The following is a 23,643-nucleotide window of genomic DNA, read 5'->3' as shown; positions in this document are numbered from 1 at the left end:
GAATTTGCTGCCAAGAAGTGTGGTGGAGTCTCCTTCTTTGGAGGTCTTTAAGCAGAGGCTTGACAGACATATGTCAAGAATGCTTTGATGCTGTTTCCTGCTTGGCAGGGCGTTGGACTGGATGGTCCTTGTGGTCTCTTCCAACTCTATGATTCTATGATTTAATCATTGTATCTTTTTCTTTAACAAATGACTTAGTGACTATTTACTATTATTGTTTTACCTGATTTGTTTTTCCGATGCCAAAAGGTGATGGCAGTCAGAAGGAAGTAAAGTTCCAGTGTCTCTTTCAGACTGATTTCCGTTTGAACCTGTTTTGACAGAAAGCCAGGATGAACTGGACCAGTATATAAACACAATGTTACAGAGCACTGCTCTTAAATCATACTTGCCTCCGATATCAAAAACATCTGGTTCAAGCTATGTGTTTAGTGCTGCTCATTCTACCAGAGAAATACTGTCAATCATGGCCAAGACTAAGGGTCTGGATGTTCCCAGTAAGTTTTTTTACAGCTTTTTGAGTTTTATAACATTTCACAGATGAAATGCCTGTAAATGCTAAATTGATGCTAAAGCTAAGAAGAGTGTTAAAATGGTTAGTCCACGCTAATTGTAGTTACCAAGAAATATTCCACTGCACTTATAGCACAATTCTTATGAAATAATGTTTCATTTTCTGTGTAACAGAAAATTAGCTTGTCACCACTGAAGCTCTGAAGTTGAAATTGACATTATGATGACATGTGCAAATGGGACAATTTGCAACCCATTTCTGTTGTCAAAAGTTCTCAGTAATAAGCATCACATTGTGACCACATGTGTAAAGTCAGGAATGAAAATTGAAAACTACAGAGAACTCTCTAGTCCACTGAGCTGATGAATAAGGGAGATAAATGCATAATCAGATTGTAAATGATGAAAAAACAGTCTTACAAATCTGGAGGGAATACGTTTGTGAAATATTTGTTAAAATCATCATTACTGTTTCTAAGGGACATCATGGGTCAATAGGTACTTAATTTGTGAGGTGCTAAAACCTAGAAGTAGAGTGAAAATTGGGACGGAACTTGATAATTAACTGCAAATTGCAGAGAGTATTAGTTGGATATACTAGGGAGAAAAAGTGAAATTTTCTGCAATGTGAACATGCCTTTAAAGGGTATCCACACTTGATGCTTAGCATTCTGTCCTGTGTTGAACCAAAGCATGCTGACATTAACTTTTGCATTTTAAGATACTATATTTCTCCAGACCTGAAAAGGTGTTAGCATATTACAGTGATTGCTGATTTCAGGTGGGAGAAACAGAGCGATTACCTGGATGTTGCATATATTTTTTCTTCCTGCTTGGGAAGGAAGTGAGTTGGAGAAGAGGAGGGGAAAGGATACTTAACCCTTTCCCTACTTCCTGCTCAAGCACCTCTGCCCTGGACTCTTTTAGGATAAAGGGCAGGGTATAAATTTAATGACATAAATCATCATTCTGAATTGCCCCCCTCAAAGCATCTTTCTCTGTGCCCGTGGTGTTGGTTACACGTATTTTCTTGTACTGCACGACTAGGTCCTTAATATAATGTTTTAGTATCCGAAACACTGTGGGCTCTTACAATAGCACTTCTGTGTACTTAGAATGACCTGATTTGTTTGCTTCCCAGATGTTTCAATGTCTTTGCCTACAAAGGTTTTGAACACCCACCGGAAATCTCTGAACCTTGTTGACTCACCACATTCACTGGTGGAAGAAGTAAGCCATTGCAATGTTCACATTTGGAAGGCATAGTGACCTACCTCTTTGTTTTCAGTTCTAATCAATAGAAGTAGCTGAAAAAACAAATAGATCATGTTTTACTTGTGCATCATTGAAACAGTTTATCTTATTTAAAACATTTGTACTCCGCCTTAAGGAGTCCGAGGTGGCTGACAGCAAAATAAAACCCTAATTTAACAATGCAACGTATTGGTTCCAGAAACATTAGAACAGTAAAATATGGCGGCAGCAATCAAAGTTATTGGGTTGTATCCAATGGTGTCCATGCACATTGGGACTTCTTCCTCTGCTCATTCTTCTTCCAGAGCAGACTTGGGAGGGGACTGTACAGGGGAGGAGAGGAAGGGGAATCCCCATTGTATCGTTAGAACTCTGCTCACACAACATAGGAACCCATTCCAATCCATTGAAATCAGCAGATTAAATCCAATACAGTAGAACAACCATCTACAAACCAGAAGGTGTTTTTTTTTAAAAAAAGGGAAGATTATTACTAGCTTCTGGAAGGCTCTTCTAGTTATAGAACTGAAATTGTTCCTGCAAAAAAAGGAGTATTAAAAAAAAGTGCACAAGTGGCTAGAAAAGGGAGGTGGAATCACATTAGTATGGTGTGGGAAGTAAGTGGAAATATTGCAGCATTGTAATCTATTGCTCGGATGTTAATTCAGTGGTCAGTTCAAAAAGCAGAGGCAGCCTTCAGAAAGCTTGTTCTTTGCTTCCTGACAAAAGAGCTGTTAATTCCTTGCTTTCAGACCACACCAGGACTAATGATACATAATTGAATCTTCGTAACTCTGCAGCAAATGCAGGCTGGATTCCCTGAGTCAGGGAGGACTGCATTCTAGCTCCTGCAGAATTGCTCAGTGCACAGCTCATTTATTTGGGGGCGTGCAAAACAGCAGACACATGGCTTGAGTACACATTGCAACCCTATATTTTTTGGAATAAGAGACTCCCTCCCCTTTTGATTTTCACTTCTCTTCTGCTTCAAAGCAAGGAGGTCACCCTACACATGTACAGCCCAGCCTGCTTACTGTTTGAAGGCCCATTGGTATTAAATGCAAATATTATTTTAAAAGACAAAACAAATATTGTTTGAATCTCTCTTTTTTTATTTAGTTACCCAGTGGTGTTTTTGTTTTTTTTAAGCACACACTTTAGAGCTTCCAGCCGACTCCCTTTTCATCCATATACCTGGAATAAAGTTAGTTAAACAAAATGTAAAAAGCGTTCAGAAACGCTATGTCTGTCTCAATTCTGTAATTGCATTTATGTGCCCCTCACGTTTCCCAGGGAGTGACGATAGTTAATGAGTTACAGAGCAACCTTTCATGTTCAGGCCTTTTTTGACTTTTGGTCATTTAAAGTTTGTCTTTGATTAATAGGAGCCAGAGGCTGTTCTTCAATTGCCAAAAGATGCTCAGGGCGATTTGGACTGTGAGAAATTAGTAGGGCAGTTAAAGGAATGCCCCACTTTACATGACCAGGCAGATATATTGTACATCCTGTATCTGATAAAGTAAGTTTCCTAGTATCTTTGTAGCAAATTTTGCTTTTGTGTTTATTTTTAAATGGTGGCATTTCCAGGACGTAAAAGTGCCCAGCTGTACTAATGTTATGTGGGATTATTGTTGTTCATGACCCTGGCAGCTGTGACCTCCCTTACAGCAGGTATGGGGAAAGTGGCCCTCCAGATGGATAATTCCAACATCTGTCAGTCCCAGCCAGCATGGCCAACAGTCAGGGATGATGGGAGTTAGACTCCAACATCTGGAGTGCCACAGGGTTCCAGCTTCTGACATGGGTTTCAGCCTTCAGATTATGTATTCCTAATGTTTTATTGCACAAGGTTTTCATTTCCCATTCTGTTGCCTTTTAGCACACCCACAAAATTGTTCAAAGTGCTGTCTGGTTTCTAGTCCGATCTTCTGTATTAATGCTTGAAGATCTGACCATTCCACTTGTCACAGTGCAAGATGCAGCAGGACACCTGCCTCTTGTTTTCGTATGTGGCTATTTTAGGGCTTGATGCTACATTCGTGCAAAGTTCTTTTGGGATGGAACTTCCCATCATCACTGTCAATGGGATTTTATTTTGCAATAAAATAAAAAATACAGGCTTCAAACACACACACACACACACACACACACACACACACACACGCGTACTTTTAAAATTAAGGAACTTGATGATTACTCTCGTTAACATATCTTGCATATGTTGGTAAAGGGACCCCTGACATATTAGGTCCAGTCATGACCGCCTCTGGGGTTGCGGCGCTCATCTTGCGTTATTGGCCGAGGGAGCCGGTGTACAGCTTCCAGGTCATGTGGCCAGCATGACAAAACCACTTCTGGCGAACTAGAGCAGCGCACGGAAATGCCGTTTGCCTTCCCGCTTGGAGCGGTACCTATTTATCTACGTGCACTTTGACGTGCTTTTGAACTGCTAGGTTGGCAGGAGCAGGGACCGAGCAACGGGAGCTCACCCCGTCGCAGGGATTCAAACCGCCAAACTTTTGATCGGCAAGCCCTATGCTCTGTGGTTTAACCCACAGCGCCACCCGCATCCCGCATATGTTTGTAGGATGACTTAAATATCATAGTCAGGAAAAGTATAGGCCTCTGTACTTGGTTGGAATTTGATCAGAAGCCTGAAGGGCATCTTCATATAAATAAATGGGAATCATGATGCCATAATATCTATTTTTAATTTTTGCTTCATTGCTTGTATGCTGGCTGAATAATCATTGTATGTTATCACAGTCTCTCGATTTTTATTATTCTGCTGCTGCGGAGTTCCAGTTATATGCTGTACATGACTTGACTGCTATATATTTCTGCTTAAGAAAGTTATGAAGGCACATGAGGCTACTACGTTGCTGAAGCTATGCAGGTCTGAGTTTGGCAGTGTGGATGGGAGATCACTTGGGAACCAAGCATATGCCACCTTGGATTCCATGAAGGAAGAAGGGAGAGACATAAATGTAATAAAATTAAACAATCTCCTCTTACATTTATGTTTCACCTTTTTCCCATCGTGGAGGAATCCAGGGTCATTAGGTTCAAAAAGAGGGAGAAGCATCACTTTAGAACTCCGGTTTAATATAGTGTTCTTGCAACTTCTACACACTTTCAGCTATTTCCCTTATTTCTACAATGAAAATGTCATATATATATATATATATATATATATATATATATATATATATATATATATATATATAGTGTGTGTGTGTGTGTGATAGCTCTGTATTAGTTTATAAGTACACCTAACCATTTCTGGTTTTGTATTTTAAGAGGCCTTGACTGGGAAACATGTCTCCATGGCCAGTGTGGTGGAATCACAGTTCATTGTCTTCTCAATGAGCTCTACAGCAAAGCAGGTGTGAACCAAGAATGGGGGCTGATCCGCTACATCTCTGGCATACTGCAAAAAAGAGTGGAAGTCCTAGCTGAGGTGCGGAACAAGTATATATCATTTATTTACTAAATTTGTATGCTGCCCTTTATCCAAAGATCACAGGACATTAAAAAATACATAAAACGAGAATACAGAATACATAATAGAACAAAAACAGACAAATACCCCACCTCCCACAAACACGTTTAAAAGGCCATAAAATGTTAATCAGCCCAAGGCCTTACCTGTTTCGTTTGCTCTTCTTTTTGTCTTTGGGTGTGGGGATACGTATGCTTTTGCTACTAGAAGAATGTGCCTGCAATATAACTCGTTGCTAGGTTTTATTTATTCTAAAAAAAGATGGGTTGTGTCCAACTAAGTAATAGAGTAGACCCACTGAAATCAATGAACTAGGTTACTAACTTAAGTACATTTATTTCACTTAGCTTATTCTGTGCATGGCTTAGTTGGGAGCAACTCATTTGCTTTACTATTACAGTGGACTCCCAGCAGTTTCCCATCCAGGTTCATACAATCAATTTAACTGTAGCAAGGATGGGGAGCCAGTGCCCCCCCCCAACTCCTGCACTCCAACTCCCATCAGCCTCAACCAGCCAGTGGTCAGGAACTCTAGTCTAGTATCATCTGCAGGGCCACAGATATATATCCCTGACTTGTGTGTGTGTGTGTGTGTGTGTGTGTCCGTGTCCCCGCATCTCTGAGCTATAGGAAGCTTGCACTTCAGCTCCTAAGGCCAGATCTTTTTAAATATGTACACTTTTAACCCACTGAATTTTAGATCTGCTTTTTGTGAAGCTGTGCATCTGATTGCACTGTTGCTGCTGAATTTCTCCTACTGCTTTTATGCTGGCAATTGTTGTTTCTATAAGTAGATAAATTGACCCATGGAATAAAGACTGTCATAAGAGTTTTAAGTGTGGGTGGAAATTATATATATATATACACACACACTGCATCTTGAGACATTTGCTTTTAGAGCTGTACACCTGTGCACTGAAACACCTTAAAATGTCCTCACTGGGCACTACATCTTTCCTGACTGACAGCAAGCAGGATGATTATTCAGTCACCTTGCTATAGTTTCTCTGTTCTTTTTACAGCTACAATAAATGGTGCTTCCTCCTCTTTATCTAATAAGTGCTACAGAATAGGCAAAGCAATGTTTCTACATCTAAAAGGAGACTCTGCTGGTTGCTGCATATATGGATTCCTGCAATATCTTTGAATTTAAAATAAGACAGTGTTGGTTGTTGCGTAATTAAGAGGTCAATCTCACCCCTTCTCTCCTTTTATCCTGTGCTAGGCATGCACAGACCTCCTGTCACACCAGAAGCAACTTACAGTAGGCCTGCCACCCGAGCCACGTGAAAAAACAATAACAGCGTAAGCATTCATCACCTTTATACCCTTATTTATCACACACCTTCTGTGGCTTCTCTAATTGTCTTCTTTTTGCATATTGTGAAATACTACATTTAGAATGAATAACACAGCCTTCATTTACTGGGTATTTTTAATATGTGTGTTTTTTTAAAGTGTAAATTGTACAGGATTTTGAGAAACAACAAATAGAAATGTAGTTAAATAATTATAAAAGGGACATTGGTCCTCTTTGGCAAGGCTGGACCCAAGCAACATATTATGCAGGACCTTAGCCAGTTTGCTAGGAATCTTCAGATGTAGGAATGGTGCAGTGGGAATCTAAGCGTAAAGGCAATCAGGGGGAATGGGATCAGCAGCAAGGTTGTGAGTAGATGCTCAAGGAATAACCCGCACGAAGAGGATCCCCATTTTTCTCCATGTGGATGTAACTGTGGAGTCACCGCAACATTCTCATGAGCCACTGGGTAGGTTTCCTGGGAGAATGGCACACACACACACACACACCATAGAGGATTGTTTGTTGCAAATATAGCATCCTCGCAGTCTTTAATTAATGATCCATTTTCCCCAGGCCTTTGCCACCTGAGGAACTAAGCAAACTAATATATGAAGCCAGTGGTCAAGACATCAGCATTGCGGTTCTCACTCAGGTAATGCAAAAGGAAGCCTTTGGATACTTTGAAGAAACAGCTTCGTTTCTCTCACCGTGTTGCCATTTTCATGAATGTGACGAAGGCCTCTAAAACCGATGCTCTTTTTTTCCCTTCCGCCGTCCTCATCCCCCATAACAGGAAATCATGGTGTACTTGGCTATGTATGTCCGGTCACAGCCCAGCCTATTTGCAGAGATGCTCAGGCTCCGCATCGGACTCATCATTCAAGTGATGGCCACAGAACTTGCTCGCAGCTTGAATTGTTCCGGTGAGACCACTTTTGTTGCCACAAGTCAATAATAAAACAGTCCATGAGTGATGCCCCACTTGCGGCATCCAAAGCAGGGTGACAGTAGGTATGATTGATACTGTATTGGCCCGAATATAAGTCGCACCCAAATATAAGCCGCACCTTTAAAATTCCACAGGCATTCACGCCCGTTCTGTTTTACTGTATGTCTGTTTCAGCAGTGATAGCGTGAAAGCCTATTTTTGTAAGGTTGCGAATTTAAGCCACACTTTAACTTTTCACAGTCGGAATTTGGGGGGGGGGGAAAGTGAGGCTTATATCCAGGCCAATAAGTAGAGTGTGTGTGTGCGCTTCTGAAAGGGAATTGGAGGAGATGGTAGAGACAGGGAGGATGGAATTCAATGCTGTGCAAGTGACAAGTCTTCAAAGTTGGCTCTGGAGAGCTAAGGGATCCTCTGGAGCAGATTTGATTCAGAACACTGCTGGAAGACAGTGCACAGTAGCTAGAGATGATGATATTAATGCCATGTTCATTAATAAATGTACAAAATAGCACTAATATATAATAAGCTGCTACAGTTTTAAGTTCTTCCACCAGGAGAGTATCTGTAGGATTGTTTTAATAGAAATCTGGATGAATTTGTAGCATAATGCTAGAGTTAAACGTTGCAACCTGATCCACGTTTACTCAGAAGTCAGTCCTGCTATGTTCAATGGGAATTTTCCCCAGGCAACTATGCGTAGAATTGTAGCCCAAGTTCATTCTATCGGTTATTTTGCCTTTGTTTTGTGTCTGTGAATCGGGCAGGTATCCTTTTCTTAAAAAACACCCCCCAGGGATTCGCTGTTTGTTCTTGCATTCCCTCCACATGCTCGACAAAGTCTGCTCCAGATGCCATGCGTTTTTATTCTTTAAGTATAAAATGCCCCAGGAAAACAACTATGTTAAACTGCATTTAAACTGATTGACAGCAAGGGCTCATTGTCTGCCATCCCACTTTCAGGAGCTGGGAAAGAAGATATTTTGAGATAGACAATTATCTTCATTGTGGTTCTGTATATGAACTTGAGACCTGTGACTCAGAAGCGAGAATGCTGCAGTGATATACATAGAGGAGAAAGGGTGATATTTATCCCCTTCTGTGTAAAACAAAGCCTTTTTTGTACCAATGCAATTTATGTGGGCTTGCCAGAGGGGAGAAAGCTAGAAAAAGTACCCAGCTGAAAAATATCACACCAGCTACTTACCTTTCATTAAGTGATACGGGCTGAAAGGCAGAGCTTGCCATTAATTTGGTAAGCTGAGAAATAATAATGGAGCCCTTCATTAAGTGATCTGTGCTATTGACAACTTGCTCTCCTACAACAGTGACTGGCATTGTCCTTATTGCTTTCCCTTGTATAGGTGAAGAAGCCTCCGAAAGCTTAATGAATCTAAGCCCCTTCGATATGAAAAATCTCCTCCACCATATTCTCAGTGGGAAAGAATTCGGAGTCGAAAGGAGCAGTAATACACTTTTCCTTTTAAGTCCCATTTTTAAAATTACTCTTGTTCGTGGTCCATTTTTTGGGTAACAAAAAAAATTGTGTTTTCCCCCCTCCCTTCCCCTCCCTCTCCCTAAGTGCGTCCTCTCGATTCTTCAACATCAAGCCCTGCTATATCTATCCATGAAGTGGGTCATACGGGAGCAACGAAAACGGAAAGGAGTGGCATCACCAGGCTGAAGAGTGAGATGAAGCAGGTGAGTGCCTCTCTCTCCATCCCCTTCCAGGCACCTTTAGGAACTGGCTCATGAGAGCTCATTTCTCTCTGGTGGCTACAGCAAACCACTCACTTTGAATCTACCTCTGCTTAATCTGAGAGCATATCCTGCTAGGGTCCAAAGGGGCTGTTCAAGAGCTTCCACAGCCAATCCAATATATTTCAGCCTGTCGTGACTGCTAGAAAGCCGCTCCTTAATAATAATAATAATAAAAAGGCAGGGAATGGCTGCTCACCTGTTCCTGAGGGTTGTTGTGAGCATAACATGGGGAATTCGAGAACCACGTGCTGCAGCTTGAGCTTGAATAAGAAAGGAAAGAGAAGGGAAAGAAAGGACGGCCAATCACTTAATGCATCTGAGGCATGTGCAAAAGACACTTGTCAAGTCCTCTGTCCTTAAAATACACATAAAGCCCAGCCCATCTCATATTTCTTACAAATCATTTGAAAAAGGAAGTCACTAGTGGTGGTTTTATATCTTAGTTGGGAGGTAGTAGCTCACTCTATTTCATCCATATCAGACCTTAACTGCCGGTATCGAGCAGCGAAAACATTTCACGTTATTTAGTGTCTGCTTCTGTTGCTTGTTTGCAGCATCTGCTTTCACCATTTACAGTTTTTGTTTTGTTTTGTTTTTCATTCTAGAGACATGGGAGGCTAAGTAGTGAACAGGTGAAATGAAAGTTGCTAAATTTGCATGCTGGAAGTGCATATATGCATTTTGAGACGTGTGCACGGACAGGCGCTAGAACACATATTTAAACCATCAAGTTGAGAATGACTAATGTGCTTGTGTGAAAGATTTGTTGGCTTACTCTCTCAGTAGCATGAGTTCCAGGGTGGTTTCCAAGGTTACTAAAGCAAGACTGCTATCCTGAATCGATAATCATATTAAGCTTCCCCCAAACCCCAGCCACACACTATCGTAGCATCACCATCTTAACATAGCAGTGACATCCCTGGGGCCGTGTCACACTTTGTGTTTTTAAGTGCTTACTTAGAAAGTGTAATGATGCAGTGCTATTTTTCTAGAAAAAGAGGTGATGGAACTCACCATGAACACCTCCCTCGTTCTCTCTTAATGGCAATGGCACCCACTTGAAAGGTGCCGGAACTGAGTTCCAGTGAGTTCTGGCTGAAAAAAAGCCCTTGTAATATGTGATAGGGCCGTAACGTGCTTTAAAACAGTGGCATCATTCAGATGAACTTAACAGAGAGCCAGGATTCATGGCAGTTGTATTGCATATCCACTCAGTGTCAAACTTGAGTTCAAATGTACCAAATAGCCCATAGTTACTATGTGCTTGCTGTGATTTTGGGCTAGTTCTGTGCTGATCTGTAAGTGTTTACACTATTGGGGAAAACCTACAGGCAAGAAAAGTTATCCTAAGCGTTTTTGGAGGTGTTCTAAAGATGTGCACTATGGAGTAAGGCCCATTAAACACAGTGAGATATAGGGAGGCTATCTTCTACTGAGCAAGACCATGGGTCACCCTAGTTCTCTACACTAGTGGGTCTTCAAAGCTCTTTCCCAGGCATCCCCAAACTTTGGCCCTCCAGATGTTTTGGACTACAATTCCCATCATCCCTGACCACTGGTACTGTTAGCTAGGGATCATGGGAGTTGTAGGCCAAAACATCTGGAGGACTAAAGTTTGGGAATGCCTGCTCTTTCCCAACCCTACCAGGAGATGTGAGGATTTGATCCTGAGACCTTCTGTATGTGCTCCATCACTGTGCTAGTGGCAGAGCAAGATTGTGCTGTAAGGCATGTTTTATTCAATTAGACATTGCTGTATCATAGATTTGCCCCAGCCAAGCCTTGAAGCATTTTATATGATTATATAGAAAGCCTGTGTGTTAAATTAATTTTGCTATGAAACTGTTATGCCTTTGCAACTCTATACCCTCAGCTCATTGCTTTCAGGGTGCACATTATGTATGTTTCTTTTTGTATATTCAACTGCCCACTAGAGGTCAGCATTAATACGATGTCATAATAGATGCATTGTACTACAAAATTTCTCCGAGGGGTGTGGTTGTAAATATAGAAATGTTCAAAACTCATTAAATTTGGGTATATTCATATAGATAGCTAGGCTTAGAAACCTAACGGCGAATTTATATTATGTATTGCATTGTCTCCTCTTTTAAAGATTTAGCGAATGGTGCAGAATCACAGAATAATCTAAATTATATTTGAGTGTTTTAATCACATAAGGGATTGAATACCAACATGGATATTTGTTAAGCTGTAAATGGCTACCCAGCAACCTAGAAGTACCCAACAGCCCTTCATCCTGGCATTTCTCTAAACCCAAATGACTTGTCTCTCTGGATATTTTTAAGGGCTTAGCTTAGCATATGTTTGCCTAGCAACAAATCCTCCATTGTCTTCTTCATAGGGCAGGCAGCTGAGCCATAGATTAAGCTGTGGCTATTTATTTGATTTGGTTCTTGTCTTTCCTCCAAGGGACTCAGAGCAGTGTTTTAGTGTGAACAATACCCCTGTGAGCCACATTAAGTGAAAGGTCATCTGGTGTCCTTTGTAGCTCAGCAGGGATTTGAACAGGGGCTTCCCCCCCCCCATCAAAGCTCGGCATTTTGGCCACTGCACTATTCAGGTGTTGCTGCCATTGCACCCAGCATCCTGGCAAAGTGGACATATGCCACAAAGGTGGAGAGGACATCCTTACTTTAACTAAGCCTTGTTCTTTGAAACATAAAGGGAAATTGCCACTGAGGGTGGCTGTTCGAAATGCCCGCTGAATGCATGGAGAAGGGCAGGGGACAAGAGGGCACCTCCTGGGTTTTCCAACCCATAGCTACCAAAATGGAGACTGTAAAATGAAGCGTGGTGTGTACACATGATCTCGTAAATGCCACCTTGAGAGATGGAGTCATTTTGTGCCCCATTCTGTTAAGTGTGGATCTTTATATAGCCAAAATGGTACCACCCAAACACAAGAGGGAGGTATCAGCAGGCTTGGGAAAACACAAAGGTTTATTGGGGGGGGGAATTAAGTGTGTGGGGGAGCCATGTCAAACATTTGTGGGCACAGACTATTGACTTTGTGTGTGTGTGTGTGTGTGTGTGTGTGTGTGTGTAAGTTAAATGGAAAATAAACGAGGAATGGAATGGAGTATTGTGGGAAAGGGCATAGCTGTCTGGCTGGAACCCTGAAGAGGAGCAAACCACCATAATTTCAGAGTTCTACCTGATTTAATACTCAAAAGCTAGAATATATTCTCCTGCATTTTTGACCATTTGGTCAATTTCAAAGCTAAACCCAGACATCATGATTAAAGCTAAAAGGAAAGCAGTTCAGAAACATTGTTCTTGACACTGGGATGATGCATTGGTTGTTTCTCTTTCCATTGCTTAGTTTCTTGGGCATCTTGCTTGCATGCAGCTACATGGGATGGGGCTGATGTAATGGTGCTTGCTGCATATTTGAAAAGCTCCTCTTACTTTCCTTCATTGTTGCTGCTATCTGAAGGCCAGCATTTCAAGTAACAACACTGGGTGCAAAATCTGGCACTTCTTTAAACTGCTGTCTAGATGGTTTCTTACTTAGCATGGGGATATCATTTCATTTGTTTTCCACGTGGTGTTGTTTTTACTTATTTTCTTCCCCTTTGTTTTTCATTTATTTTGTAGTTCTTCTATGGGGGCCATTCCACATCCAGCAGCATGCATTCTTCCAGGTCCATGGTAATCTATCATTCAGTAACTTAAAATCACTTCCTCTTCGTAGGGACAGAAACATGTCTAAGTTTAAAGAACTTGGTTTTTTCAGTTGTCTCTTACAATATAAGGCATACAAAAACATAACAGTTATAAACATGTATCTTATATTTAAAATTATGACACTGTGTGTGTGTGTGTGTGTGTGTGATAGCTGTCAGGTTTTCCCTTTTCTCGCGAGGAAGCCTATTCAGCATAAGGGAATTTCCCTTTAAAAAAGGGAGGACTTGACAGCTATGGTGGGTGTGGGTGGGTGTACACGTACACCCCCCCACACAAACATTGCTTTATTTAAAGACTATGGGTTGTATCCAACAGCATTGATTAGCTGATGGCAAGGCTTCTGTCAGCAAAACAAGGAAGGAAGCCATTTTCAGCAATTTCCCCATCAGCTTACTGTCAGCTGAAAGACACTGTTGGATGCAAGCCTATGGAATTATTCCATGTCCTTACATTGTCAGTACAGTGGTACCTCTACTTATGAATAACTCTACTTACGAATGTTTCTACTTACGAATGGAGCTCCGTCCGCCATCTTGGATGCAGTTTAGATAGGATTTTTTCTACTTACGATTTTTTAGATAGGGCTGCTTCGACTTACAATTTTTTTATCCCAATGCATTCCTATGGGATTTGACTTACAATTTTTTTCGACTTACAAATGTGCGTTCGGAACGCATTAAATTTGTAAGTAGAGGTACCACTGTATATTCATTTATTTGTAGCTTTGTGTTCAGTGTGTTGTTAAACCTATGAATGAAATGTCCAATTAAAGCACAGAATATGTAGATGCTGTGAAAGGGAAATGTAACTGTGAATCCCATACTGAGCATAAGAAAAGTCCTGATAGATCCAATCAGGAGGCTGGATAATCCAGCATCTTGTTTTGAGTGAGTGGCCAGCTGCATCTGGGAAGCCCACATTAGAATATGCAGCAGCTCTTCCTTGCCATGTGCCTCTCAGCAACTGTTATTCAGAGGCATTCTTGGTCCTGAACCTGGTGTTTACCTTTTAACCATCAAGGCAAATACCCATTGATGGAACTGTCGTCCAGGCATTTTGTTGATCCGTTTTTAAAAAGCTATCCAAGTCTATAGTCATTCACCACCACATTCCGTATCATCAGATTCCGTGTGGTTATTAATTAACTGAGAGAGCCAGTGTGGTGTAGTGGTTAAGAGCGGTAGACTTGTAATCTGGGGAACCAGGTTCGCGTCTCCGCTCTTCCACATACAGCTGTTGGGTGACCTTGGGCTAGTCACACTTCTCTGAAGTCTCTCAGCCCCACTAACCTCACAGAGTGTTTGTTGTGGGGGAGGAAGGGAAAGGAGAATGTTAGCCGCTTTGAGACTCCATAGGGTAGTGATAAAGCGGGATATCAAATCCAAACTCTTCTTCTGCTTCCATTAATTTTACCGGGTAATCCTGAGGAAGACATTTTTTCTCTATTTTCCCACAACACTCCTTCCACACAAAAGTGACTTGGCAGGACACATTTTCAGGCAGGAGCCGATCTCAGGAAAAGCCTGAGGGGATGAAATGGCTGGGGGGGGGGGGAATGGATAGGCCAACACACCTAGTACTGAAGGAGACAAGAGTAGCTACTAAGATGCAGCCAGGAACAGCAGTGGCTTACGACAATCCAGTTGAGGAGCAGAGATGCCTGAAGGTGAGGAGTCAGTTTAGACTCCCACCACCAAGCAATACATGTTCTGCTTTATCATTTGGTGGTTGAAATCTGCCAGTACCTTTTAAAGATGCCTGAAGTCTGCCCCAACAAATCTATTTTTAGTTACAAAGCCTTGAAGAGAAGTTGATAACGCATTTTTGGGATTTGTAAGGGCTAGGGGAAGCCGCTTAAGAATGTGCTCTGGTCCATTTATTTGGACACTAAGACGCCTGCTTCCCCCTGCTAAATGGCTGTGTGAAGAACTATGCTACTTTATACACTTTGTAGTTTATACACTACGGTGCTTTATACACTTTGCAGGCTTGCTATCGGGACCCACAAGTCATTTGCAGTGATTTATTAGCAGAAGGGATCTTATCGTTGTGGGCACAGGTGACAAACCCGCCACAGTGCGGATACACTAATTGCTCAAGCATTGACATTTCCACTGAACCATGGCGTGATTAATGTCAGTTCTGCTGAATGGGTTACAGCCTGACTCATGTAATATCCAGAACCTCTGCATTGCAAATGAACATTAATATAGCAAAGGGGGAAATTTCTTTAACATACATTTAATGGAAATAGACCAATAAAAGAGCTTTAAAGCATTACACACACACACACACACACACACACACACACACACCTGACTTCCCTGCTAAATAACTACCACAGGGTGTTTATAGATTTCAAATTGGCTGGCCTTTGAAAAGTATCTGGAAAAAAGCGAGCTGTACCAATGCAATGCAATCTTCACTAAGTATTCTGGCCGAGGGTAGCTATGTAAACTACATTTCACAAATGACTGTCACAATTATCCACATTGGATTCATGGCTTCTACTTGTGTAGAAGAGACTTTTTCAGCTGGTGTGGCTTGTGAGAAAACTGCAGGCATCTTGACTGCCTGCCTCTACTATAAAAGGTTAAGGCGCTCCATCACCTTTGCTTGTTGGGACCCCCTAAGGCAGAAAGAACCCCATTAAGACATTTTTACATCTCTAGAATAAAGAATTTTGGAAGTTGTGCAAAGGAACTAGGACACTAGGGAGTAAGATCCATTGAATAAAGTTTGATGGGTCTTGCTTCTGATAGAACATAGACAGGGTTGTGCTGCTTCTGTTGGAAAACAATCTGCTCTCTTATTGTAGGGACAACAACAACAACAACAACAACAACAACAACAACAACAACAACAACTTATTATTTACAGTCCGCCCATCTGGCTGGGTTCCCCCAGCCATTCTGGGCGGCCTCCAACAGAGTATTAAAATACAATAATCTATTAAACATTAGAAGCTTCGCTAAACAGGGCTGCCTTCAGATGTTTTCTAAAAGTCTGGTAGTTGTTTTTCTCTTTGACATCCGGTGGGAGGGCGTTCCACAGGGTGGGTGCCACTACCGAGAAGTCCCTCTGCCTGGTTCCCTGTAACTTGGCTTCTTGCAGTGAGGCAACTGCCAGAAGGCCCTTGGCGCTGGACCTCAGTGTCCGGGCAGAACGATTGGGGTGGAGCCACTCCTTCAGGTATAGTGTATTGGCTATCCACACCAATATATATATAGCGAGATTGTTATGTATAATAAGCAGTAACCTGTTGAAGGACAGGTGGGCAGCTGCAACCCTTTCCCTTAATCATTCTTTCCCTGGTGGGGATTGAAATGGAGCTTCTGACATTTTTGGTGAAATTTGTCCTTTTTTTCAGAGATGCAGTAGCCCATCGTCCCCTACTAGTACATCATCCTTGACAGGGTCTGGTGGGCACTGTATCAGTTGGGGTGACCGACAAGGGCAGTGGCTTCGCAGGAGGAGGCTGGATGGTGCCATTAACAGAGTCCCCGTGGGTTTCTACCCTAAAGTGTGGAAGATCCTTCAAAAGGTACATTTGGAAGCCACAGAAGGGGGAGGGAGATGCCATGCGTTGTCTGATTAGGTTAACTTTTAGAGTACACCGTGTTGCTTTGGATTATATCTAGAAACAGTTATTGAATTTCTAGCTCATAGGTGTTCCGTTCAGATATTCTGAAATAACAGTGAGTGGTAGACCAACACACTTGTTCCTATAGTGCAAGGATTTCCATTTGTGCAGCAGAATTCACCTCCTTCCTTCCTCATATGCACCCTGCAATCTCCCCAAATCTGCTCCTGAGCATTGGGAGAAGGGATTTAGGAGGTGCATGGGGGAAAGAAGGGGAGGGAGAGACCCATTTTGTAGGTAAAAAAATCCTTCCAGAACTCACAGAACAAAATTGCCCAACATGTTTCTCCAGAGTAGTTAAAGTAGTCAGGGGTAGACTTACTGAAAGGAGAGCATGGTGGGAAGAATGTCCAATATAAAAAGTAAGAATATGACTAAAAGCAAAATTAAAACCTTAAAAGCAGCAGAATACAAGAATGCTATTAAAGAGAGCACCAGTAATACTCAAAACTCAATGAAAAGACTCCATAGCAGAGACAGGACTATGAGCAGGGCTGCTCTGTCTTACAATTCAAAGCTTGCCTAAAACCAAACATTAACTTTTTCAGGAATGGCACCATAATGTACCAAATGAAATGGCATGAATCATTTTCTGCCTAGAAATTAAACTGCCCAGACTCAATTCAATATATAATTGCTTTGATTATTTAATAGAATCAATTGAATCTACTATTCTTTGCATACAATTTGAACCATAAAAGACAACATGCTGCCTCATTTCCCCTTAGAAGCAACAATTCCATCTAGATCCCTCTGTTGTTTGTTGCTTGTTACTCTCACCAAATGTCCACTTTTTATCACCCTTTGATTACAAATTTGATGAGGCCACCAAGGAACAGATGAACGTTGTTTCCAAAGCAAAAATGTGGCTAGTTAGGGGTTTGTTAGCCTTCTATATCACACGTCACACATGAAGCTCCACATGCCCTTGAGTCACTGCACCAGAATAAGCGTAATTACATTTCTGAATCCATACCTCTGAATTTCCTGCAAGTGTTCCACATTCATGACTAATTTGCAGCCAGATTTATCCTGTATTTTGATCTCACACAAGTAATTCCATGCTCGTGAAGGATGTTTTCGGAGAGTAGCATAATTAGACCGTCATCTGTTCTTACTATAGAATGATAACCTTTTCTTTGGCAGATGTACTGAAATAATTTTACAGTTGCTGGTTTGTTTATTTTTAAAACCTGCCATATATTATAAAAACAATTCCCAGAAGAACTTGTTTAAAAGCCAACCACCTTTCAACAAATCCACATAATTTATTTCCTTAAATGTTGATTCGTTTAATTCTTAGTATTTACCATGTTTTAATATTGAAATGTTCGTGTACATTGCAGTGTCACGGTCTCTCTATTGATGGCTACGTCCTTCCTTCTTCAACAACAAGAGAGGTAAGACTTGAAGAAGCTCTTAAGTTTTAACATAATTCCTTAGTACAAAGAGTTGCAGCTTAGTTCAAGATAAGGTTAAATATTGTATGCTCAGCCATGTCTGTTCGATACTAGCCTGTTGTGGAGCATTGCAAAATACGTTGCTCCTGAGTGCAAATAATTAACTCACAATAGAGATGTGAAGACTCGGGTGGCAGTGGGGAAATGGTAAGATTGGGGGGAAAGAGGTTTTTTAAAATGCCCACATTATTTTTCTTTTAAAACTGTGTGTGTATAAAAATGGGGCGCATTCCCTTCCCCAAATTTTCCACTTTTTCCCAGGCTTTCCCTTCTCTACCTTAAAGTCAGCCATCATGTTTTTATTGTATTAGGAGAACAGGTCAGAAATGAAAAGGTTCCAGGTATGCTTGAAGTATAATGCTACTTCTTTGAAGACATTAACATTTGGAATCGTTCCTGTCTATGTGGCCCAAAACGAGATACACTGGAAGGAAGCTGTTGGGGCAAGAGGAAGGGGGCATATCTGAGCCATTATAATCAGTGTTGTCATTGACTTTAGCTATGGGTGGACTAAATGTAAATTTAATGAGACGGAGCCTTTTTATTTGGGCTAATTTTAGAAAATGCAAGCCTTTTATAGAGTCACATAACACTCTTCTTTGGGCAGAAAATAATGGTGTGTTGTGAATAAAAAATATCTTACAGTCTTATTCTAATCCTGCATGTTTACTTTGAAATTCTTACTCCCACATATATATGCCTAAGGTTGCAGCCTTCGTTTGCGCATCGTGACCAAACATATTTCTTTTCTTAATTACCTTCCTAGGGGTTTGCAGCTCACATTACAGAACATTCTGCATTTTATCTTGCCTTGCAAGGTGAAAAAATAATAATCTTGCTTTGAATCTAGCTAATGCCCATTGATTTTGAAGGGATTTCACTGCCTACTTTGGGTTCCAAAGGCCTTTACCATTCCTGACAAACAACTGGTCTTCAGAGTTCGATATGGGGTATCATCGCTGCAAATGTTTATCTTCTCAAATGTTGACTAATTTATCATGCATGATATCCAGTGCTGCATAGAATGGCTTTTGATATTCTTGAAGCACCCACTCTCACAAGGGAAGGGGAAGCAATCGCCAGCAATTTCCCCTGCACCCTTTGGCGAGGCAGACTCCAGAAGAGCACGGAAGGGGTTGCAATTTGTAAAAGGGAACTGATGAAAACAGTGCCTTTTTAAACATTAATGGCAGTTACAGTAGGATTTCTTACATGCGGGTATTCAGAACAAAAACTAACACTGGGTCCTTGTTCAAAGCGACAGCTCGTTTTTGTGTGCGGCATAGTATCAAATAGCCCTTTTGGCATTGGTTCCCTCTATGTGCTGTTTCCAGAGTACAATGGAAAGGGGCTTGGGGGGGGGAGGAATCTATTATTAGCAATAGGCACTGAGTGCGTTATCAGCTCTGTACTTGCCAAGTGCTCATAATTACTGCTTAATGGGGCATTCTAATTTTAGAGGCAAGGTCTATTTTTCCAGTTTTCGTTGTATGGAAGATTGAAATGGGGTTATTGGCTTCCAGAGCCTTAGAACCACGTGGCTATTCAGGGGATTTTATTTTTTTTAATGGAAACAAACCAGTGGTGCCAGGGCAGTGATTATTTCTGCGATTGGTGCATCCTCTCGATCACTGACAGGATAAGCTTTCAGTTGACACCAAGGAGACAAGAGCCTTCACCTTCAGGCCACCTGTCCTGTTCAAAATCCATTTAGTGAATTCTCCTATGCTAGACTTAAATTCTGCATTTGTAATTTTCCAGACAGTGACAACTTACTCAGAGGTCCTTCCAGTAAATGCTTTGAATTAGCTTTCGGATTTATTTTTGAGGCCTCCTTGGCAAACTTGAGTTCATCAGAGTTAAAAATTTGTGTTTCCTAGAAGGATCTGTTTATGGTCAGACGGGTGGAGGACAACTTTGGAAGCTTCCATTGGTAGCAGCCATTTTGGAAGAATAATCTCTTGCTGTAGTTTAATTTAGCTATGCCCAATAATGTGGTATCTTATGTTGATACTATCCTCAGTGCAGCTGAGGATAGATCCAGGGTTACAATGTAATCTGGTTAACATTTCCTGTGTAGGCGCCAATTATTTTCATCATGTTATTTAGTGGAATCCAAAGTTTTAAGGTAAGTTTTCCACTTACCTTACTCAGAAGAAAATTGTCTCCACAAGTCCTTCACTTCCTCCAAGGACCAAGGAAGCTGCAAGTTTTGTTGGCAACCCTCAAAAATTACAGGAAAGGACACATTTTCAGTACACATTCTTCTTACTGATTGGGCAGCAAAGTCTTGTGCATCATCCTGAGAAGCTCACAAACCTATGAAGACAAGAGTTGTCTCATTTTTGTTGTTGTTGGCAACTGGCAAGTATCAGTCATAGACGTTTGGTGGCTCCTAGAGTTTGTCTTCATGGCGTTGGACTTAGAGAAGCACTCTGGTGGTTTAGTCTCATGAGAAGACTCTACCACATATTCCCATAAACGCCTGAGTAAGTTGTTATGCTTGTGAAATTGTTTGTAGGACTGTCTCATGATGTGTTCTGGAGTTGTACCGCAGAAGCTCCCATATCACAAACATAATGCAAGAAGAGGACTTAAATCATACTGAGCTGATCAGTGTGAGCTGATTACTGTTACTGGTGGCATTGACTGGAAATTCCTGGATTTATTTATTGGTTGAAGAGGGGGGAGTGGTTTTGTTTTTTGCCTTGAGCCAACAAAAATCAGCTTTTTTTGTCCTTACTTATAGTATCTAATTCTTTCCCCTGTCTATTTTATCCTCACAAGTACCCTGTAAAGGAGGTTAAGGTGTGAGTGTATGACTGACCCATGGTCACCCAGTGAGCATCATGGCTGGGGATTTGTACTCTAGACTCCACAGTTGTTGCCAGTTTCCAGCACTCAAACACTAGGACTGCAAGTTCTGTGTACACACGTTTTGACTACCCTCCTCCACTCCAATCATCTTCTTGAGAGGGTACCAGCTAGGAGGGAGAATGTGGCATCTTTTCTGTCTGTGTAATGTAATTTATGGGAGGATGATAAATTATCTTCACTATCAAGAGAGATTTATAAAAACTCGAATCCTTTTAACAGGCCTGTCAGAACTTGGCAACATCCAATTTTGTTGCTTAACAGGAATCAAAAGTAATAAGCGCCAGATCTCCTGAGGCTAAGTGATTGCATGTGACATCTGAGCAGTTTTGCCAGTGCAAATTAGGTTGCTCGGCTTGTGCTTGCAATAATGAGGTGGTTCTTTGGGGAGCATCGCATCTCCCATATCACTGGTAGCAACTGGCTTTTCTAAAAAAGGAAAAAAATTCTCTGTAGTTTTATGTATTGATGTAGTGCCGCGATTCTTACCTCCAGCATAACGCCAGCAACTGATTGTAATCATAAGGCCAGCAAAGCCATTTCAGAACTATTCTTAAATATTTGTGATTTCCCACGTCTATATTATCTGCCGCTCGCCTACATGCCCACTTACACCTGGTGTTACTGTGTACATCTTTCCCACACTGTTGTGGTAATTTGAGACAGCTATGCTGAACCATTCCAGTGTAGTCAGCAGTTGCAGAACAGTCTTCCTGTGTAAAGTGCTGGGCCTTCTCACCTTACCCTGGGACTGCAGGAAGGTTCTGTGCCTCGTTGGGTCCCTGAATGCAAGCGTAGCCTAGAGTGGCCTTGAAGCTACGAAAGCCCATCAAAAGTCAGGAGAGAGCAGTAACATTTCCCCTTGTGAAAGTGGTTGTATCTAAGCCTCCAATTGTACCTGAACCTGCACTCCATGAATCACCATGTCCTCTTAGAACACCTTTTCTGACAGCAGATGTGTGAGCCCCTGTGTGCCCGCCAACCTCACCCAAAATGCATATACACACCTCCTCTAACAGCTGGACAAGAGCCACATACCTCACTGAAAGACATCCTTAGCTTGCTGCCTGCGTGGAGTGTGGGTTTAAGGTGCTGTGGGTGGATGAGCTACAATACCTAGAAGCTTGGACACTTCATCAGGATATTCTTAGGAGACGGTGACATCTGTCAACAGCTTCGTTTTTACAGAAGTCTCCTGCACCACAGCTGTTTGTTTAAGTGAGATTACATAGCATTCAACTTGGATTGCAAGAGGTCTCACTGCCTTCAAAAAGTTTGAAGTTATGCGCCCAACTTGGAACGCAGTACCCCTTATGCTTCTTTGTTTTCGTTTCCCTTTTTTCTCTTCAAGATGACAGCTTGTGAGATCAAGTTCGCTGTCCACGTGGAGTCGGTGCTGAACCATGTACCCCAGCCTGAATATAGGCAACTGCTGGTGGAGGCCATTCTTGTACTTACCCTGTTATCTGAAATAGAGGTGAACAGCATTGGAGGCATCATTCATGTGGACCGGATAGTGCACATAGCAAATGACCTCTTCCTTCAGGAACAGGTATGCATGGTGGATTTTCTTCCAAAGAGGCAAGCAACAAATCCTCAGCACACTTCCAACTGACTGTGAATAGTTGGAAGCATATGCAGTACCAGACAGGTGGCTGGAGGGCCAAGGAGTGTTAGAAACTGAGATATGAAAACTAGGAGCTAAATGGCACCTTAAACCTAGGTTATGGGTTTAACAACAGCACCCTTTTTTAAATGACAAGAATACAAAGCTGAAAATGAATGAACTGCAGCTAAAATATTATGTTCATTTTTCACATGGTCTAGTAGTCCTTTCCCTGCCCACCCCTCTAATATTCTTAAGAGGGTCTCTTTTCCAGTCTTCCGAGAGTAGCTGAAAGTGGGGAGGCAGAAAAAGGTCCTCCTTTCCTTCCATTCTGCAGTTTTAATCTGAAATCTTAGGTGCAGTACTGCGCCCAGAGCTCTGAAACGGCTCGCGATAATGAAATTCCCTATTGCAAAATGCGCCTAGAACAATGGGGGTTTCGAACACTGGGGCCAAGCAAGAATGTGCCCAGTAGAAGAGGGGTAGCCAATGTGGAGCCTGATCATTGGCCCCACTAGCTACTGTAGATAGGAGTAATAACCGCAACATCTGGAGGGTACAACACTGGGTATCCTTGCAGTAGAAAGTCACATACCATTTCACTGGTGTGGAGCAGCAATCAATTGTTGTTGTTGTGTATACCCCACCTTTTCCCCTGACGGGGGCTCAAGGCAGCTTACACAAATTAAAACAACACAGATAAAACACATAAAAGATAATAATTTAAACAACAAACTCTAATAGAATTTAAGCAATGCAAAAATAATAATTAAAATATAGTCCAGACAAAAGAGCAGAAGAAAGTCAACGTTAAGTACTAGGAATAAAAAGTAGGTGCAGGGTTCCCTCCCTTAGCACTATGCAAGCACATAGAATAATGGAATTGGAAGGGACCCCATAGGGAATCTTTGTCTTGGATAGTCACCCAGCCGATATTAGCAGCCCAAAGCTGTCTGCTTGCAGGTGCTGACTGAGAAACTCCCTGCTCCACCCCTGTCTCAGGCCTACTTAAAAATAAGTAGAGAACCCCACCCACCCCCAATTCGCACTATACGAGTTTAAACATTTGC

The 23,643-nt window shown here is 41.7% G+C and overlaps 1 protein-coding gene and 1 long non-coding RNA gene across 4 annotated transcripts in view; one reads left to right on the top strand and one right to left on the bottom strand.

Annotated features, from left to right (window-relative positions):
• The window catches only part of PHKA2 (phosphorylase kinase regulatory subunit alpha 2), a 50,122-nt gene that overhangs the window by 26,041 nt on the left and 438 nt on the right, over positions 1 to 23,643 (top strand). The window contains exons 20-33 of one of the 3 annotated variants that reach the window (XM_035116584.2): positions 324 to 497; positions 1,655 to 1,743; positions 3,153 to 3,286; positions 5,068 to 5,227; positions 6,495 to 6,574; positions 7,146 to 7,224; positions 7,366 to 7,495; positions 8,883 to 8,984; positions 9,101 to 9,219; positions 9,885 to 9,911; positions 12,901 to 12,954; positions 16,361 to 16,534; positions 17,980 to 18,033; positions 22,319 to 22,519. In XM_035116584.2, coding sequence (XP_034972475.1) covers positions 324 to 497; positions 1,655 to 1,743; positions 3,153 to 3,286; positions 5,068 to 5,227; positions 6,495 to 6,574; positions 7,146 to 7,224; positions 7,366 to 7,495; positions 8,883 to 8,984; positions 9,101 to 9,219; positions 9,885 to 9,911; positions 12,901 to 12,954; positions 16,361 to 16,534; positions 17,980 to 18,033; positions 22,319 to 22,519 — 1,577 coding nt within the window. The remainder of the gene's footprint in view (positions 1 to 323; positions 498 to 1,654; positions 1,744 to 3,152; positions 3,287 to 5,067; positions 5,228 to 6,494; positions 6,575 to 7,145; positions 7,225 to 7,365; positions 7,496 to 8,882; positions 8,985 to 9,100; positions 9,220 to 9,884; positions 9,912 to 12,900; positions 12,955 to 16,360; positions 16,535 to 17,979; positions 18,034 to 22,318; positions 22,520 to 23,643) is intronic. The other 2 variants (XM_035116585.2, XM_035116586.3) reach the window with 2 other exon arrangements.
• On the bottom strand, positions 223 to 23,607 carry LOC148685910 (uncharacterized). The gene is made up of 4 exons (XR_015949528.1): positions 20,239 to 23,607; positions 9,476 to 9,539; positions 1,788 to 1,820; positions 223 to 311 (listed from the first exon to the last, which is right to left on the bottom strand). It is a non-coding gene; the product is annotated as an uncharacterized LOC148685910 (long non-coding RNA).

The sequence above is a fragment of the Zootoca vivipara genome, chromosome 4, assembly GCF_965207765.1.
Source record: "Zootoca vivipara chromosome 4, rZooViv2.hap1.1, whole genome shotgun sequence".
NCBI classification, from domain to species: Eukaryota; Metazoa; Chordata; class Lepidosauria; order Squamata; family Lacertidae; genus Zootoca; species Zootoca vivipara.
This window is presented reverse-complemented; position numbering and strand designations above follow the sequence as displayed.